The 20398-nt window shown below is 47.7% G+C and overlaps 1 protein-coding gene across 2 annotated transcripts in view; it reads left to right on the forward strand.

Annotated features, from left to right (window-relative positions):
- Position 1: 1 nt before the first annotated feature.
- Positions 2-20398, forward strand: part of KSR1 (kinase suppressor of ras 1) — a 67621-nt gene continuing 47224 nt past the window's right edge. For both annotated transcript variants that reach the window (XM_066979824.1, XM_066979825.1), the window contains exon 1: positions 2-335. In XM_066979824.1, the coding sequence (XP_066835925.1) occupies positions 57-335 (279 nt within the window). In that variant the 5' untranslated portion in view covers positions 2-56. The remainder of the gene's footprint in view (positions 336-20398) is intronic.

Consider the following 20398-nt stretch of genomic DNA (forward strand, 5'->3'; position numbering starts at 1 on the left):
CCCGCCGCTCCCCCCGCCGCCGCCGCCTCTCCTCGCCGGCCTCCCGATGCCGAGGAATGGATAGAGCGGCTGCCCTGCGAGCCGCCGGCATGCTGGAGAGGAAGGAGCGGAGCGGCGGCGAGGCGGCGGCGGCCGGCGGCGGCGCGGGGCCCCGGGCGGGTGCGGGTGCGGGTCCGTGTCCGGCGGCGCGGGGCTTGCCGGCCGTGCGGAGCACGCTGCAGCAGTGCGGGCTGCTCCAGGACCTCATCGACATCTCGCTGTCCAACCTGCGCGGGCTCCGCACCAAGTGCGCCGCCTCCAACGACCTCACCCAGCAGGAGATCCGCACCCTGGAGGTACGGGGCCGGGGTGCGGGGGGGGGGGGAGGTGTCCGCAGCGGGGGCCCGAGGCCTGCCCCCTCCCCGCCGCCTCCCCCGGCCCCGGGGCGCTCCTTGCCCCTGCCCCGCCGGACGGGGGCGGCGGGGGGGCGGCCGCGGGGCCCGGCGGGCGCTGCCAGGGACCCCCGGCCGGGGGCATCCCGCGGGCTGCCGGTGCCGGGAGGGCGGAGGCGGAGGCCGGCAGCCGGGGACAGGTGCGGGGAGCGCCGGGCCCGCGGGGAGGGAGGGTGGGGGGGGCCGCGTTTCGCTGCCGTGCGCGCGCTGCGCGGCCCCGCGGCCCTCCGGCGGCGCTCGGCCTCCCCGCGGGGCGGGCGCGGGGCGGGGGGGGGGGGGGACGGGACACCGGCGGAGGCCGGGGGCTGCCCCGGGCGGGCCGAGGTGTGCCCAGGTCGCTGGGTGTGCTCCCGGGGCGCCCTTCCAGGCCCGCCGCTCGGCCCCGGCTCGGTTTGCCGATCGGAGCCCGCCCTGTTCGCCCCGGTGCGGCGGGCGAGCAGCGTCGCGGCCCGTGTGGGAGAGAGGTCGTGCTGCTCGGGGAGGTTCTGTGACACTGTTCGTGCACCAGACGCGCGGTGCTCCCGGATGAGGGCTGAGTCTGCACACGGGTCTGCGCGAGTATTTAGAAAGGGAATTTGGATTTGGTTTTGTTTGGTTCGTTTGAGCTTTAGGTACTTAATAACCCCCCGTGTTTCGCCTCGTGTGCAGGTGATGCTGCTCTGGGCAGAGCAAGCGGTTCCCACCCAGCGCCGTCCTTGAGCAGGAGCCTCACGCGAAGGCCCGTGGTCCCTTCCTCTAGCCTGACGCTGGGGGCCATCGAGCTAGAGCATCAGGCTCAAGGAAGGAAAATCCTTACAACCGCGTAGCTCTAACAAACACACGTGCTGTAAAACACATCGCTTAAGAAATGAAGGCTGGAAAAAATTTGTGAAACAATAGGTGGTAGCTCTTGGCACTGCCTCTTAGAAATCTATCATTCTTCCTTCTCTTCTTCCTCTGCCTTATTTTTTATTTTTTTAATTTGGAGTGCTCTTTTTCCTCCTGCCACCTCCAAATAGCCTTCAAAAGGCTATTCTTTCTGAAACAATATTTATGTAGGCTTTTGGCAACCCTACTGACTGTCTTTTCAATGCTTACACAATGTAAATCACCATCAGTTTGGAAAATGATCATTAGTATTTTGCTGGTGGGCCCATTCTAAAAGGAAACCTTTATTTAAAAAGTTTAAAGGCCTGCTGTCATCTTCAGGTTGTTCTTAAAGCAACAAAAACAGCTTCTGCTGATGGCTGCCAAGTGTGTGTGCGCGTTCCTTTTGAACGTTTATCTGCTTAAATAAACGGGTTCCACATTCAATAGTGGTCGTAAAATTTGTCCCTCATCAGAAAAAATCCTCTGATGCACTGTCCAGTGTATGATTTCTCTGGGAACTGAACCAAGAACTGGATCTCTGCCAGCCCATGAAGCTCCAGGAAGGGGCACGGGCTCTGCCCTTTGCTCCGTGCCGTTGCCTGTGCCGCGGTACATGCTGCCAGGCACGGCCTGTTGTCAGGCATGGCGCTCAGCAGCCCCGCGCCAGCCCGACGTCGCTTTGTCTGCAGATGCAGGGCCCAGGCTGAGGAGACGAGGGTCTGTGTTTACTTCTCTAAGCTGTAATTTCCCGTGGCGTGCCGCAGGGACACCGGGGTGGTGGGCTGCCTCAAGTGACAGGTGGCCCGCCTGGGGCACTGCCCCGCGTGATTACTGTGCTATGGTTAATGTGTCAGAAACGCACGCATGTGTGGCCGTACGCATTTGCCTACCAGATCGAGGCAGCCCAGACAGGTGCTCTGATGGTGCCTGGAGCCGGTGTTGCCGATAAGCTGGCTGCAGCGTGCAGCGACTGTGCGTGCTGAGGGCAGCTCCTCGCCAGGCACTCCCGTGGTGAAGCGAAGCACCTGGAGATCTCCAGCGCCTGCTGGCTTCCCTCGCTGGCCTTGGCGAGCTGGATGGCTTCGTGGGCCACGATGAGGTAGTGGTATGGTTGCTGGGCCTGTGAGCCTCATCTGTGCTTTGGTTCTGTTCTTACGTGGAAACTTCTTCGTGGAAGAAGAATTATGAAAACTTAGCTGCATTAGTGTAACTGGTGAACTGTATAGCAAAGCCACAGGGCTGAGATGAAACGCAAGATAGGTACGGGGAGCAAACTGGAAGCGGGAAGTACTCATTTGGGAAGGGAGGGGACCTGACTCTGAAGTTGAAGAAGTAGCTCCCGAGGCCAAATGCGAGGCTGCACGTGTGTCTTCTGAGGACAGTCCAATGTACGAAGTCAAAAATCAGTTTTGAATAAAACAAAGAACTTACATTGATAAGGAACGGAAAAGCAGGGAAGCGTCTGTAATGCAATCTGTATATAGCTCATATTTTGACAAGTTTTGCAGTGTCTAGTTTTGGTGTCAGAAGCGTGAACTTAACAGGATGCCTCCCTGAACACAGTCTTCGGTACCTGTCAGCCGCAGGCGTCCTGACCACCTGCACGTAGGAGGGAGGCAGGTGGACGCGGCTGCCCTGCGTCGTGCGGCCAGGGAGCTGCGTGTGGCCACTGCCGCCTCGGCCTCCCGGCCCTGAGGTAACGTTCTGAAGGCAGCTGTAACGTGAATGGGCTTACTAGCCTAAAACACCAGTGAAAATGAACATAAATGTGTGTTGTTTTTTTTACCCAAGATCTGCTCTCTTGGTCCTTTTTGCACTGCTTTCCTCCAAGTCTGTTCGCAGCTCAGATAGCCATCAGGTATGCCGCGTGATTCATAACGTGCGTGTGCCTCAGCGGAGAACATCCCCCTAACTGAGGGTTAGGCTGTGCGTGCTTACGTCCCTCCCAGCTTACTGAAGTGCTTCAAGTCCTTCCTCATTCCTCTTGCTCATGAGGTCTCCAACCGAAGCACACAGTAGATAAGGATGTCAAAGTGGGACCCTGACAGGAAAAAATAAGCACTCATGGTCTAAAGACTGCAGGGAGAGCTTTCTGTAATACAGAAGGGAGAGGAGGGAAGAAAGGGCTGTGGGAATTACTGGCAAATAACGCGTCAGTGTAGATGTGTTACATGAGCTGCCCGTTTCACATGCATGAAGGCTGTTTCTTAGAAGGGCAGGGAGTTTCCCTGTAGTGCAAAGTAGATTGTGTTAGTTTAGTTATTAGCAGAGTAGGTTCTCTGATACCACAAGGTCTTGTATTTTTTTTTAAATTTTTGTGTATTTAGCCGAATAAGTGCGTGAGTGTTTTTCTTCTTACCCAACGCTTTGGTATATGGCTTTCTTTCAGTTCTGTCCTCGCAGGTTACTCACTTCTCAACTAGACTGCAAAACTGAAATGGAAAATAATGGTAATTCTAAGCCGTACCTAAGAGAGCAAAATTTGTCTTACCATATGGTAAGCACCCAATGTTACCCCAGGTGTCTCTGGAAAAAAAATACACAGTTTTTAACTCTGTCTCTATGCTAATCCCTTGCATCACTCTTAAATTGGTTTTGCAAAGTTAGAAGCATATCATTTTTAGCTGTATTTCTTTGGGAAAATTAGATCTTTGTGGATCTCTGTCTCTGGCTACGAAGCTGATAACAGGACCAGACTTGACGATCCGTAGTGAGGCACGTGAAACCTCTACCACTGCAACTCAAGCCACTCCTTTGGAAGTGCGGAGGAGGATACGGTCCCATGTGCTGACTGCAAGGAGAGTTCCTATGGTTTCTCAATCTCTTGTGTGGAAACAGCATAGGTGGTTCAGTAAACTGTGGGAATTGCCAGGCTAAGGACACCTTTATTTATTATTATTTTTTTCCTTTAGCCTGATTGCAGCGAAGATGAGGCAGGACCTGGCTGAACCGAGACCTAGACTGTTTAGATTGCAGATGTATTTTTTTCTACTGTGGTTCTTACATCGTAAGAGCTAGCTCCAGTGTTTCTGGCAATGAAGCTGCCTCCAAACTGCTCATGGTGGGAGTGTCGGGGCGGGGAGGTAGCGTGTGTTGTGAAGATCTGTCTGCTCTTTGAGGAAAACTGTCACTGCTCTTTGGCTGGACTGTGTCTGCGATAGAGATGTTCTTGGACCAGTGTGCAGAGATCGCTTTGACCTCTCCCTCCGGTACGTCTTCCGTTCAGCACCACCAAAAAATGTAATGCCAGAGGAGAAAGTCTGATTCCGGCTGTGCTGTGTCACAAATGAGTCTACAGCTTCGCAAATCAGTCTTTCAAGTTGGCTGAATGATACCTGTGGATTAGATACGTTCGAGCTTGCTTTAGCATAATCTTGATGCACTTGGCAATTTGACTAGGAAAGGCTTGTCTCTTACCAATCTCTGAGAAGAAAGAAATGCTTTGAAAATGGGTGAAGAAACGAGAGGAGAGGAAGAGGAATCGTAATCATCCAAACTTGCAGACTGGAAGTTGGACATGTGGTATGCATAAGGAAAGGAAGACTGTGTTTGTAAATTGTAAGTAGTGGGAGTAGTGAATTTTTCAGGCCAAGCTGCAACCTGTAGCCACATGTTTATGAGCCTTGCTCAGCTGAAAAAAACTTCCTTTTCCAGCAGGTCTTATGTAAGAGACCTCCTTCTCTTACTTCATCTTACTATTTGTATATATGCAAGACATTTTTTTTTTTCTCAAAGGTGATTGTTATTTTCTGTAGGACTTTTCTTTTTTTTTCCTAAACTTGTGCACTTATCTAAGAGAAGTTTCAACGGAGAATCTGTTTGACTTGGATGGACGGAAAGCCACATTACAAAGTCTGTAGCATTCGTCTTTTCTTTGCGGCAGTGTCTCTGTATATGATCAGGATTTGCACATCATAATGGAATTTGTCTTATCTCCTACCATTGATTCTATATAAAAGTTGACACAAAAAAAAAAAGGCAGCAATGTTTTAATTTACCTGGAGCTTCCAGGATAAGTGGCGATGAGAAGATTACCATAAAGATGAAGATATGAAAAAGGCTTCTCTTCACTTGTCAAGGTTTATATGTAGTTTGCTCCTTGGCTGGATTCTGTGAAGCGCTAATTGGGAAGCAAGAAAGAATCAGAGTAAGGCCTTACAGTGCCTTTGTCTCTCCGAGACTGCTTTGACATAATTCAGTGGCCACACAAAGAATTATTCCTGCTCATTTTTGTGCAGAGTCAGCTTGGAGATCCTTACAGCAACTGAACTTCAGGAAAGTTCAGCAGAGCCTGGAGCTGAGACCTCTGTACGTGCGTGCCTACACACACTAACAGGAACCCGCAGTCTGGTGTGCTAGACAAGCCTCAGTCTCCACGTATGAATTCTGATGTGTATTGCAGGTTCAGAATTGATTTAATCAGTCAAGTAGCCCAACTTGAACTCCAGCTGTATCTAGCTAAGCCTGTGGATGTAACGAGGCTTGGACGGGTAGCACCTGAGCAGAACTGGGTCTGCTACTGAAGTTCAAACACTAGCTTGTAACTGCATTTTACGCAAGGAAAACCCCAAGGAACGTTACAGCTGCATACAAGTGACAGATTTACAGATATGAGTCGGTGTGGTGGTACATACATTTATCACCTGGTGTTGTTCATAAATAGGAACACAACAAAAGAAGTCACGTGACACACAGAATTATTTAGGGAATAGTTATGGTTAAAATTATATTTCCAGCATAGACTGTGTAATCCTTTGGATGCTTGAGGGATAAAACCCTCACCATTCCTTTATGGCTATGATTGCCCATCCTTGTTTTCAGCCAATAGCAGAACTTTCTCTTTCCAAAAGATAAATTATAGTGAAATCATGTTTGGCTATTTCCCACTGTTTGGGGGATTGGAGAATGTATTGGCTCGATTACTGCTGTGGTGAAAGGCACAGAATGATGTATATAGGTGGCACCACCCAGGGATACTGACTCAGACATCTCGTAGAGACTTCCCTCCCAGCTCGTTTTTCCCTCCCATGGAGCAGTCCCACACATCTGACTGCTACAGCAGCACGGTGGCTCAGTTGCCACAGCTAAGAAGTGTGAGGAACTGGGGGTCTTTGAGTCTGGAAACACACCTGGAAACGCGCCTGTTCCACAAGAAAGGAACAGCCCTTCCAAGATACAACGTGTGAGCAGTTGTGCATGGGAGTGTTGCGGGCACTCTTGCTTCTCGGTGGGAGTCTGAACGCAGCCAAGGACTAGCGCAGCGTGGTTAAGAAAATTTGGCAGTCTGGCTTGGCTCTGACTGCAGCTGTTCCCTATGGGCACAACTTGAGTGAGGGCGGCTGGGGGCTGTGGTCCGTGCCCCCAGAATCTCAGAGAGGGTCAGTCCCAAGTTAAACTAGAGATATTCTGTAATGCTGATGAGTAGAAGGACTGCTGAGAGCCACTAAGTATACAGGTGCTCACAGGTGTCCTTTGCCGTGAGCTGGAGCTGTACAGAGTTCCTGTGCCACCTGCAGACCCCAGGGGGATGTCCCAGCCCAGCTGTGCTGCCCCATGCACGCTCCCATGGAGCGCTCACTGGTGCAGCTGTAGCATTCCCTGCAGCCTGGGCTGGTTGACATTCACCACCTCTGCCGCAGCCCACTGTCTGCACTGTAAACCTTTCTGCACGAGTTAGCTTTAAACTGAACCCTGGAGCATTCTTGAGGTTGAAACCAAAACCTTAGCATGTGGCCTGATTTCTTTGGGCTTGTGTGGATCACAGTCCAGTCTGCTAATAGGTGTCTGTTGTGCAGCACATCTTGTGGAAGCCTGAGCTGTAGGGGCTGTAGGTAGGTGGAAGATGCAAATCTCGTTGGACTTGAGGCTGTTCAAATAACAACAGAAGCCTGTACCATGATGCTCTAAATTGCTGTAGAAACTGGTGTGGTTATGCAAGTACGCAGCAGAGGAGGAGCTGCCTAGAGTTGTTGCTTCCAAGAAGCGAGTGTTTTTTGTTTTTGTTTTTAAAAAAAGGAAAAATGAGATACTAGATGGAAATAGCTTGCAGCTGGCTGCAGAAGAGTACAAGTTTAGCCTGGCAGAGGGACGTTCAGCATAGTGGGAAAAGCAGTGACACCAGAAAGGTTTTAGTGTTTGTATGGAATAGACTGAATAAAACGGGACTCAAAGATGGAATATTTACCTGCATGGGCTCTGTTTGAGGCTTTTCAGGTGTTATTTGGGATATTGTTCAGCAATACCTAAAATCACTTGTTTCCTACAAACTAAAGCCGTGATGGCAGGTAACAGCAGACAGCTTTCCAATAGAAACCTTCCCACCTAAATACGGGCTAAGAATTTTGTAGCTGAACTCGCGACTGCTTTTGGTCAGCCAGAAGTGACGCGGGGAGGGAGGTGCAGCAGATGGTGCCCGCAGAACGTGTGGTTAGATGACTGACTCAAATACATTTTTAATTAGCGAGGGGAAAAAAGAAGCAGCTTCCTATTTTCTTAGTGATTTTCCTAAAAGGAGAAAACAAAAGGTTTCGTGTGTTTCTTTAGGTTACACTTCAGGAAGTTGTTGGGGGGACAGTACTGAGGGCTGGAGGCTGAGCTCTGTTGCAGGCCGAGGGCATTCTCCGTCCAGTTGCAAAAACCCCCTGAGAATAAAAGTGGTCAGTGCTGCTCATTGCCTCGAAACGGTTTGTGTGTGTGTCATCTTCCGTCCCCTGCCCTGCGAGACAAAGAAGGGTGCCCTGGCCCATCACAGTGTGAAATAAGCCGCTGACCAGGATGTCCTATTTTACGTTGCAGTAGGGAGGGTCTGTCGTGGCGCTCTGCGTTTTAGAGGACTGATTCTGTCTGCCAAGACTCACCACAGGCTCTGCCCCATGTTGGCACGTGGCTGTAGGCAGACGTTAGCTTGCCCTAAGTTAAGGCAGTGGCTCTTCAGCAGGCAGTAAAACAGCAGTTATCCTTTTAATGGCTTTGGAAATGGGGTTACAGAAGTCCTCTGTAGCACCCCCTGGGTACTTGTTGGTGTAAGTCTGAGAGCCGCTGCAGTGGAGCAGCTCCACGCTCAGCAGCCGTTCCCTACCCATTCCTGGGATCTGGAATTGGACGCGGTGCCTCCATCTTGCTCTTGGTAGTTTTAGATTTGGCTTTAAAGCTAAAATCTAGTTGTCTTTTCTCCTGGGAATGTGTTCTGAACACAACAAAGGCCAGGCCTCCATCACTTTTTTTGTGCGTAGAGAGGAAATCTAATTCGCATCGTGTGCATCTCGGGGCACGTGGTCAGTCGAATAAGGAGTCACGCTTGGATCAGGGGCTGTGGAGTGCCTCTGATCTGATGATTATTGGTTATCCCAAGGGGAATGGCTCTAATAACGGAAGCCGTGAGATGTACAGAGCAGTGACTGGCATGGCGCTGAGGAATCCTGCTCGGGCGCAGTGGGCCCAGGCCCTCCCCTGGGCTGCGTGGAGCTGGGCGAGGGCTGTCGGGACCTCCTGGGCGGCCGTACCTGCACTTCCCAGAAGCCTTGTGCAGGGAGGCTTAAAAGAAGAGTGGGCAAGCACTTTCCTGCCCTGATTATTTGCTTCTAAAACGTGGGGTTTATCAAAGAACTTTCACTTCTGTCTGAAGCAATCTAAATTTAGAAAGGAAGTCTCGAGCTTCTCGCTGCTGCTGGGGGGGGCTATTGTTGAGGCTTGCAGATTCTAGCGTGAGGTTTTATTTTTAGTTCTTGCTGATGCTGAATAAACTGGAAAGAAGAAATTAATACTTTTTTCCAGATTGAAAACCTCAACCAGGTGTAACCTCTTTAAGGTATCAGGCGATGCAAATGAAAGTAGTTACTGGAAGATGCGCATCAGTGTCGCCCGTGCTGCCTCAGAGTGCTCAAGGAGGACTTCTCTCTGTTTCCCTACCCATCTTTAAAGCACAGAGAATTTTCTAGCAACAGTTTTCATTGTCCAGAGCAATGTTTTCTTCTTCTTACCTTTTTAGTAAGCTAGAGGGTTAAATCCTGTGTATGGCTATAGCTGCATAGCTGCACTGAAATAAGCAGAAGTGGTAAGTTTTTGTTGCTTAAAGCTTCAGGGAAGAGAAAACTGTTTTAGACTGAACTTTCCACAGAAGACTCCTGATTTTCAGACGTCTCCCTTTTAAAAGCTGTTCTTCATCTGCCAAGCAAAACATTTCAGTTTACGGGCCTTTTGTCTTTCTGACCAAAACTGAAACTTTCCACATAATAAAATTTCCAACTTTAACTCTCCCACAATTTCAGTAGAGACAGTTCTGAGTGCCTCAGAGCAGTGCCAGCTAATAATATTAGACACTCTTAGTGCACGTGTGGATCAGAGAGCATTTTAGTGAATGCTGGAAGCTGTATCTTTGCCTGTTCTCCCTTGGTTTAAGGAAACAACTAAAAAAAACAGGTATTGGTGTCATGGAACTGACCCCTTTGGGGAGATTTGCATAGACTTTCAACCTGCTCCCTTTGAAAAAATGAAGGTTTCTTTTTCTGTTTTTCCTGCGAAACACAGGGATGTATTTAAGCTCTTCGGAAGAGGAAGGCGATGATAGCATTGAAGTAAGCCAAAGACTTGCAGCATTTGCTTACACAGCTAAGGTGGGAGAAATCTCAGAGTGGAAGTCAAAGGGCTTGTCAACCCCAGTTGTATTAGGCCAGGATATTATGTGTGTTAAAACTGGTTTGGTCTTGCTTTGTGGGTCAAACATAATATTCATAAAACCACTGGCTGCGTGCCGCGGGCCTGGTTTAACCACTGCTGTGTTGGTGACGGTCTGTGTGGGTACAGTGGGGCAGAGTTTCGGTCAGCGCACCCCGGGTCCCTGGGCCACCCGCAGTCACGGCTAGCGACCTGGGCGGTGTCTGTGAAAGAAGGGTTTGGAGGGGGAAAGGAGAGCTGCTAGAAGCACAGGTCTTCAGCTGCTGCACTGAAACTCTGGCTGGGGTTCTGCTGAGGCCGTGTGTGGAGGAAATACAGTCCAGCTCCTTGGGAGGGTTTTTTTACAGTGATGCTCAGTGCACCTTTGTGGCAGTAGCTACCTATTTGCATCTGACTGAACGGGCCTCATCTGTTACCGGCTGCCACTCGGTGACTGGAGGCGTGGCTGAATACTTCTGCTGGTGTGACACTAATATTTAGTTTTTGATTCTTATGGAAACAATCTACAACAACATCCTGCTGCCAAGGCGTGCTGCAGCTCCACTGATGTGTTCTTTCCTTTTTTCTTCTGTGTTATTCAAATTGCCTCAGTTGCCAAGAATAACTAGTTTGTGCTCTGAAGCTAGGAGCTTTGAAGTTAGCGGAGTCCTGACAACGTAAGATTTCAAACTGTAGTAGCATCTATCCATTCATCTGGGTGAGACACAAGCACTTCAGCAGCAGCAGTGCAGCGTGGCGCAGCCCTGCTCGCGGGTGAAGTCCCATGTGGCGGCAGCGCTCTTTACAGCCCCTCCTCGTAGCCTGAGGCGCGCTGCCTTTGCCCCGTTCCCTGGTGAAGGAGCAGGTTCTCTGGCCTGGCAGGGGAGCTTTGCTAACAGATCTTGGTGTTACTGTGAACGCTTCCACCAAGAAGGGTGACTCGAGAGAGCCTTAACATCTGGCTTTGAACCTCTGGTTTCTCATGGCAGCACTGGGAGGAGAAGGCAGAGCTGACAACGGCCAGATGCCTTTCTTTCTAAAGGCAGCAAGTTACACGGGTAGTTGCTGTGGCAGTTGACTTTGTGATGCCGTGTAGCCACTAAGAGCTGTTTGGGATGGGGCGAGGAAGGCTGAGGAGGAGCAGCAGTGACCAGTGCTGGTGGCTGAGGTGCCTTTCTGATGGCAAGCCTGGTCCCTCGGGAATGGTTCAGTCCCTCCAAGAGCTTCCCCTTGGCTGTCTCCACCTTGCGGTGTCTTTCCAGCTGCTTTGCTTTTTGCTTTCTCACAGGGCTTTGTCCTCTGGCCTCGGTGGTGCAGACACCTCCTGCAGAGAGGGCCCGACCCGGCTCTCCTGCACGTTCCTGCCTTGGCCGTGTCTGCAGCTGTGAAAGCAGCGGGCAGAGGGAGGGGGAGAACACGAGGCGGTGCGTGGCCTGATCCCTGCCTCTCCCCTTTGCTCACCGTTGGCCCTGTACGTAGGTAGGCTGGCCTGGCCTTTTTTGTGATCCCCTCTTCCTGGTGAGAGGAGCGTGGTGTGAGGTCTCTTCTGTACCGGGCATGGCCCCGATGTGCTGCAGAGAATAATCTGCACATTCAGACTGCTTTGCAGGGTGGGTTAGCAGCATGGTCTCTCTTGACAAAGCGTCTGAGCTGTGGGAACAGTATCAGCAAGCACTGCAAGTCTCTGCATTGCTAGAATTCTTTGGAGTTCTTCTAAATGCTGAGCCTGACCTCCAGCCACTTAATGCAAGTTGCTGTGGCTCTAAGATTTATCTAGCTTCAAATTCTGGGGCAGAGGACATGGGGAAAACTGGAGAGCCACCCTAATGGGTGAGGGATTTTGAAATTTACCAGTGAGAATGGCTCATTTCTTTGGGAAAAATGATGTTAAGGGTTTTTCCTCAAGGAGGTCCTGTACCACCTCTTAAGTACCTTCTTCTCACAGCAGAGAGCAGTATGGTTTCCATGCTGCTGTGCAGGTAGTTGCCAAGTTTTCTGAGGATAAGCCTTTCTGAAGTGCGTGACCTTCTTGTCCTTAAATCACGAGCATTTGGGCTGGCAATTCTCCTTTCTGGGAAAGGTGCCTGACAAGTTAGCCTGCGTGGTGGCAGCTGGGGGAACCACCAAGGAGAGGGGTGAGTTTGCAGTGTTTATTTTCAAACTGTGAGATAGCCTAGCGATTTCCCCTCATAACCAAAAACTTCGTGTACCCGACATCTGTGTAACTAACTGCAAATAGATGGCAGCTTCCATGAGATCCGTGTGGATAACGTGGTGTTTGTATCGGGATGGTAGTTTGATCAAAGCTGTACTTTGGTCTCATGTAGCTGCACCAGCAGCATGTGTAATTCCGCTGAGAGCCTGTCTCTGGGCAGTAGGTTCTCTTATCCCAGCTGGGACAGACAAACTCAGAGACCAAGCTGAACCCTCGTTTCTGCAATTGTTGGAAGGGTTACTGTTGTCTTTGTTCTTGTCAGGTTACCAAATGATGGGGAGACCATCCTCAGCTTAAAACTGGCCAGTTGAGACGTGGGCAGAAAGAGGCAGGTTTATCCGGAGACCAGTGTCCCAGCTCAGGAAGGAGTGCTGGTTCGGTGCTCATGAGCTTTCCAAGTCCCTTGGAAAATTGCTGGGGTACACGAAGATTATTTGTAAAATGAGAACAATGGCACTTAATGCTACCAGCCCTCCTTCACCCACCGTGCCAGTGACACAGCACGCGCTTTCACTCAGAATGGAAAAACCTTAGGGTTAGTATGCACAAATTGTTGGAGTTGATTTTTAGGGTGTTCAAATCCTTTTCATGTATAGATTCACATGAAATAGGACCTATTTGCTTAGGCCGAGAGTCTGACCCCAAAGCAGGAAGCCCTTCCTGTTTGGTGTCTGGCGATCTGGGGATCACAATGCCCCTGCTGCTTGCAGTTGCAATTGTATGTGCAGTAGTGAACTCCCAGGTGAACGAGTCTGGAAAAATCTTTTTCCTTAATGACTATTGTCCGCTTGAAAGCCTGTCTTCTAAATCTGTCTAGAAATGGTGTGTTTGGGGACTTGTCAAATTTTGATTTTAGTATTTTTCATTTCCTTTTTTGGTGTGCTTTGGTGGGTTGGTTTTTTTTTTTTTGGCCTTCACTGCTGGGATGTGGAGAGGGCAGTTAGCAATACATCCTCAAACCTGTTTCCAGGTGCTGACAAATCGGGCTATAAATATATATTTGCAGCTGAGGGCCGGTCTGAACAAAGGGATGATTTATTTTGGGTATTGCATCTTCTAATGTGGGTAAGAGTTATTTTTCTGGGTGCCTGGATTGCTACCTTTTAAAAAAGTATTGAATATTCTGTTGCAGCGGTTTCCACTCAGGTTGGCACAAAGAAGCAGTGGATGCCCCATCCGTGGAGGTGTTCAAGGCCAGGTTGGACGAGGCCCTGGACCACCTGGTGTGGTACGTGGCATCCCTGCCCAGGATAGGGGAGATGGAACGGGATGATCTGTAAGGTCCCTGCAATTCAAGCCATTCTATGAAGTACTGTACTCATTAATATTCCTCTATACAGCCTTTATTAAAAAAAAAAAGTGCAGGTTCTGTGACTCATGTGGTTCGTAACTTACCTGCCGTCTGCTGCTCATCACTAAAAGATGCAGTAAGCACTTTCTAGCCTGGCTGCCTAAGAGATTAGGTACTTACTCCACAGGTGCCCAAATGCCAGTCATGAGGAGAGCCAGAACGCTTGCTGTCAGTTCAGATGCCCAGAGGCAGAAAGGAGGAATGATCCCCAGAACAGTCAGCATCACACAGGTGGAGGTCATCACAACACAGTACAGATAAAGGTACCCTTTTCTGAAATATTTCTTCATGTTCTGATGAGCTTCCACTCACCATCTGCCCTTTACGCAGCTGTCATACAATTATCTGTTCTTTCTGAGGCAATTTAATTAGATTTTCTTTCAGTAGGTTTTAATCAAGTATTATGGGGCTGCTGGTAAATTATTTACAGCCATATCACTTGATGGAACACTTGGTCTGCTAAAGCTATCACGTAAGTGACATATCTTTAGCAAAGAGTACAGCTGGCTTTAGCTTAGGACCTCACTTGCGCTCCTTGGGGTTATCCAGTTGGCATTCAATGAATGCCAGGTTATGCGAGCCTATTTTTCATTTACAGTAGTAGTTACTGAATGTGGCTGTGCTGAAGACATTGGAGTTGAAACAGTTTAAAATGAGAGTAAGAGCTGAATTTAGCTTTAGTCTATGCCTGCTCAGTTCTTTTTTAAGTGCCTTTCAAGGTTGAATACCCTGAACAGTGTGGCCTTCACCCTCACTCGAAGATCCAGCTATTTCAACAGAAGTGTTGTTCGTACTGTCTTCACTTGGTCTGATGCAAAGTAAGTGTTTTTTGAAGGGGCAAGGTAATGAAAAACAACACTCAAATACCAAAGGATAACAAACTGAGAAAGTGGATATTTTTAGAATGCAAAAGGATTCTTTCTCTGCCTTATTGAAGGAAGGCAGTACCAGGAGTTGTTAAAGGTAACTACTAACTTGCAGAAACAATGTCCAATCCAAGTCTTGTATGAACTAATAAGAGGTGGATGATCAGGTGGGCTTGTTAACGTAGAGTTCAAAAAATGAATGCTGTTCTTCATTACCCACGTGAATAATAGTGTTACGTGCATTGATCTGACTCATCCTACCAAATTTCCTAGCTCATTGAATGGCCTCTGGGTGGCCAATAATATATGGAGATCAACCTGTACCAAGTTCCAGGTTCCTATAAGAGCACATTACTGTGTCACCTCTCTGTTGTGACCAGGGACCGTTTCAGAGTCCACACAGATTTCTTTCCACTTCAGTAGAATTTGATTTAAGGACAAGAAAAATGTTAGTATATTTATATGAATATTCATACATTTCCCATCCTGTTCTAGGCAGGGAATGCTCTCAGTATTATATTTGCCAAGAACATGGCATTACTCTAAATCCATGACCATTTGTTCCCCAAGCTGAAGACGCTATTTATTAGTGGCTTTCAAGGAAAGGTAGCAAAGGCTTCCTGGGTTTTGGCCCAGTTCAGGATATTTTTTCCCAGCGCAGATATTTAAGTACTGTTTTTTTTATATATATGTCCATTAGAAGTTATGTGATAGTTCTGTAGCAGTGACTATATGAATAATACTATCTTTATTCCAGGTAGGCGACTCGCTCATTCAGTATTTGCAATGAGTCTAAGCTTGGGTGGTTTTTTTAGTGCTTAGTCTGCAGGCTGTAGATGCAATTCAAGCTCCATTTGTTATTGGAAAATGACTAAGTACTTTTAAAGATGGTTTTATCTTTCTGGCCTCTGTTAAATTCCTTCCAGTGTTGGAATTAAAGGAGTAGTTTTGCAGATTCTTGATGGTGTCTTACCTCGCTTGATTCCTTGCTGAGGTAGAGGAAATACGACTCAGTTTGTTCTGGGTCAGATCCCAAAGCAGTAATATATCTTAATTTTGAAGCACAAAGCTCAGCTGCATATATGGAGAAAGGATATACACTATGGAAGGCCATATCTGACATCAGAACCATGTCTTTACCCTAATTTTACTTCTCCATAAGCACGTTAGAGGAACAAATCCAGTATCTCCTTGGAGGTCATCATTTATCATGATCCTTTTGTGAATGAAGACTACTCTGTTGTCTTTTTGTGTAGATAGGTAGGATGTGCCCGTGTGTTTGAAGGTTACTCAGAAAGGACTATTGAGGTGAGGAGTTGTGTACTCTGCGATTCCCCCTGCAGTAAGAGGGAGGACTGCCTACTCTGAACCTATGCCTTTTTTCTGTTCCTCATTCTCCAGAATGGTCAAATTCAAGAAGGGAGCCTTACTAACATTCCGAAATGAAAGCTGAGCACATTATAGTCTCACTTGAACAGGAGCTGAAAGCAGTCCACCTATTCACGAGACCATTTCTACTAGCCAGTTTTTCTAACCTCTTTTGACAAGTAAGTAGGGCAGACACATTTCAGAGAAAGTGCTTGTAGTCCTGATGCTCCTGGTATTTGGGAGACAGGACAAAGGTGGAAGCAGGACAAGAAGTGACTTCACTGCACTTTGTTATCACACAGTAATTCTTACATGGAAATGGCACAGATATCACAGATGGTACGGTTACGAGACAAATGGAGCCTTAGTGTTGCTTACCTGGGGCTGATATCTGAAGCACGCTCCTGACAGGCTATCTGCTAGTCTCAATGTTAAAACTCAAGTGAAACTGTATAGTACCTTGCTTTATAGCCTGGTCCTTCCCTTCAGCCTCTGTGTAACCCCAAAGCTTTTTCCTCTCCTCCCATTGCTGTGTCTGTCGGTTTCACATATATGATCACTGCTCTGAAGCTTTGTGCAGCTGCTGAGAGAGTATTTGCCTTTGCAGCAGAAGGCAGGCTGCTCCATGTCACTGGAAGTGCTGCAGTCTGTCCTTTCCCCACCCCCAGAGCTGACTATTATTTACGCAACGTGATCTAACCCAGAGTGTCTAGGAGATGATGGTCCAGAGTTCATTTCCAGTTATTATTGTAGTACAGAGTCAGTCTGGTTAGAGGTACTAATTTCCAGCACAAAACACATACCCTTTGAAAGCATAAACAAACTCCAGGTCAGTTTTTCTTAGCTTCGTACAGAAGTGCTTCAGCTAAACAGGAAAAGCAAGATAAAGTCGAGGCATTGCAAGAAGCTGGTCCAACAGTCATCCATAGGGAACTACAGAGGGCCCCTTCCAGTAGAAGGGAGATAGAAGGAGCACTAATCTCTAAAGCAGCGGTGTGAGTTTTCCTTTTTAATCTCTGGAGATGTATTGAGTACAGGTCTTACCTTTGCCTCAGTATGTGTTTAAACTCCTGCGTTGGGGCATACACGCATGAAACATGCAGAATTACCTCCCCAAGCTGGGGGTCAGACTTCAGTGGCCCTAGCAGATGTGTCTATTTCTGACTTTAATGGCCTGAGCAATTATGCCTGCTGTCACAACCCTGTTCTGGTATGTGGGTGTAGCTGCTCTGGGGTTCAGTCATCCTAGCTGCCACTAACCCAGCTAGTCATCTTAATTGCAACGCTTTGTTTGTTTGTTTATCTAGGACTAGAAATCCTTCACAGACAAGGCCCTGTCTTTGAAGGCAGGCATGTTCAGAAGTTGGTGTGGTCTCCTGGGCTGCAGATTAAGAGGTTGAACTAGGTGAATCACTACCTGCAAAGCATGAACTTCTAGCATCGGGGTACCACCTTCCCTGTCTGTGCAGCCCCAACACCAGTAAGCTGATTGGAACTGTAGCCAGCACGGAAGCACTGAAGTAGTAGGGGAGCTGGGTTACTTAAACAGTAAAGCCTCTTTTGCGCGCTAATGCAGTAATTTTAGATTTGAGACTGAAAAGACACTTTGCATAGCTTTGTAGCTGGAGATGAGACTACCTTATGGTAATTAACTCTCATTGCCTTGTTCCAGGTGGTAATCTGTATGCTGCCCCTGGAAAGCTGGGGATCAGGCAGCTCATGAAAACCATGGTCATAAGAGGCTGTTAAATTCAAAGGCCAGGTCTAACAGGGCGACACAGCTGGAGTGGGAAAGGGCTGCCTCTCAGCTGAACGAGCAGCTCACATGGGTTTCCAGAAACCTTGTCCCTATGAAGGCAGGGCACCAAGGCTGCAGGAGCTGGATGCTCTCAGGTAGGAGCAGGACCAAAGGTTAGCAGAGTTGAGGCTTCATTGAGTACTCCAGTGTTCAGGTTTTCTTTAGCAAGAATCCACCAGAACAGTCATTAAGTTCTTTGCAGTTCCACCTTCAAAGCACTACTGATTTCATTAAATGCACAGTTTCTAACCCATAATAAACCGCTTCACTTTTGGTCCTTGATACAGTCTTCCCTTGCTTTAGGGAGACACCAGCTTGGATATCATGTTCCAACCGTTTCTGCCCTATTTAGGGAACAGAGGTCACATCCTGCTTTGCCTCTGTAGAGCTGACTCCTACTCTTCCTGTTGCCTCACTCTTTCTGCTCATTCCCTTGCAGAGTAGCAGGGGGAGTAGGAAGGAAGGAGAACCAGTCCAGTACAAAACTTCATTCAAAACACAGTCACAGAAAGCCAGCAACTGAACAGCAATCTTACAGCACAGTTAAACGGTAGAGTTTTGTGCGTAGCTCACCTCAGTAAGTTTAAAAAAGAATCAGGAGAAAAGCAACAAGTAAAGCCTTCCTGCAACACCATTCTTCTGTTTCATAGCTCTTCCCCACATCTCACATTAAACCCAAACATCTTCAAGTAGCCCTTCTTCCTCGTTTGAACACTCACCCCTTCAGAGGGATGGTCCTGGGGTTTTAGAAAGCAGTTTCTAGCTGTAATCCACTGCAGGGAAGTCCCTCCTGTGCGTCTGGGTGATTGGCTATCCAGGATGATGGTTCCCCCTTGTTCCCAACTGCACAGAAGTAAATGTCTCAAACTGCGTTAAATCTCACAAATCCTCAGCCTTCTGCAAACAACAGTTAAGTGAATATGCTAGGCGTCTGTGAATACTTCTGTACTAGGAAATCAGGAGCGCTTTGCAGGAGAAGTGATGCTTGAACGCAGGATACCTCAGGCACAGCTTGAATTTCTGTACTCGACGTGCTGTAGCATAATTGCAAGACACACTTGCCATGCTCCATGACAGTTGGTTTGGAAATACTTGTTGAAGGCGTGCCTCCCATCAGGTCTCCTGGGCTTGTGTCCCTTTACCTTGTCTCCTGACTGTAAGTCAGCTACACAGAAGTTTGCCAGCAACTGTAATGTTCCTGGTTTGAGACAGCAGAACGGCTAACCTGCGAACACTTGGGATTGCAGAAAAAGGGGGAATTGGAAGGATAAGCTCTATGAGTTTACGTGCTTTTTTTTCTGGGAAGGAAAGAAAGCTGACCAGGGAAACGAGCTCAGTATGATTCCCACTTAATAATGGTATACCCAGACCCGGAGGAAAGAAAAAGAAAACTCATACAGTCCGCTTTACTCTTGATTTGTTTTAGGAGCTTTTGCTAGAGCTGAGCTGTGGGTGATCAGCTTTCTACTTGGCATCCAAATCTCAGTTATGTTTCCAGAGAAAATTTTTCATTCCTATATTTCCTGCTTTGTGCCTCAGTGCATTGTGCAGAGCACTCAGGAAGCACGCTGTAAAGCTGATGAGCAAATTGAAAATCTCTGATTCCTACTGCATGGCAGAGCATACCAGCATTTTTGTTTTTTCCTCCTAAAATCTGTGATGAGGAGACATGTTTTATAGGTCAAAAACATTCTGAACAGAGGGGCTTTTAGTGTATTTTGTTCTTTTTGACAATCTCAAACTGCAGTTTCATAGCAGCTTGTTAAAATTAGGTTGTTTTGCTGTTTTAAAAGATACTTTCAGAGAATATGGCAAGTTGCCACATTCCAGTTAAGCAATTTCCTATAGTTGGCTTTTTTTAAAAAAAAAAAAAAAAAAAAAAAAAGCATGTGGTTTTCTCAGCCATCTCTCTCCTCCATTTTCACTGCAAAATGCAACCCCCCAAAAAACAAGAAGAAACACAACGCAAGCCCCAACCACTTTTTTAATACTTGCATTTGAGGTGCCTGTTCTTTGGGAAACTATGGAAGGCCAGTGTCTATCAGCAGCATCCTTTTATGTTTTTGTTCATTGCATAGTGTAAACATTTTCTGATCATAAACATCTCGTAAAAACAACTGATAATACGGAATGGTAGGGAATATTTCATAAAGTGAATTTTGTAAATAAAAAATACTTTCTCTTAACGTTTCTTTCTCTCTTTCTGAATGGGCTGCATATTTAGAAACTGGTTACACTGCGGAGCCTGAAGTTTTTAGTTGCTTTGGAGAAAAGTGCTGCTGATGTGTTATTACATGCTAGCATAAAATGCACATGGCGGACGAAAGATGTCTACAGCAAAAGAGAACCCACTCCCAGGAGCCGAAGTCTGTCCAGCTGTATGGCACTAAGTTATTCTTAGACTTAAAATTGTTGGCAGTACAAACATCTGTACATAAAGAAAAAAAACTTTTATGGGATCCTTTTTTTTCTCTTTCTCCCTTCCTTACAGCTCCTCTGCTGTTGTCCTCCAAGGGCATTCAGATGCATTCAGAGAGCCCACTGCTTTTTGCTGAGAAGTCTCTGTGGAAGCAGGGCTGGTAGCAGCAGCTCAGAGCAACCTTTGCTTTTTCATCATTAGAACAGAACCCAGAGCCTTGGCACTGGTGATTTGTAACACGTATGGCAAACAAAGTTTTAAGAACTGAGGGTTTTTTAGAAATAGTCTTTTCTTTCATGAGGATAGATTTGCCTTTTATTTCCTCAGCAGACCTCAAAAGAAACTCACTAACACAGTTCTTGGGAATCCTGCCCTTACAGATTTGAGCTTGCGATAGGGAAAATAAGGGACAGTACTTTAACCACATATACAGCAGCAGTGCAGTATCT

The sequence above is a fragment of the Anser cygnoides genome, chromosome 18 (assembly GCF_040182565.1).
Source record: "Anser cygnoides isolate HZ-2024a breed goose chromosome 18, Taihu_goose_T2T_genome, whole genome shotgun sequence".
Taxonomy (NCBI): domain Eukaryota; kingdom Metazoa; phylum Chordata; class Aves; order Anseriformes; family Anatidae; genus Anser; species Anser cygnoides.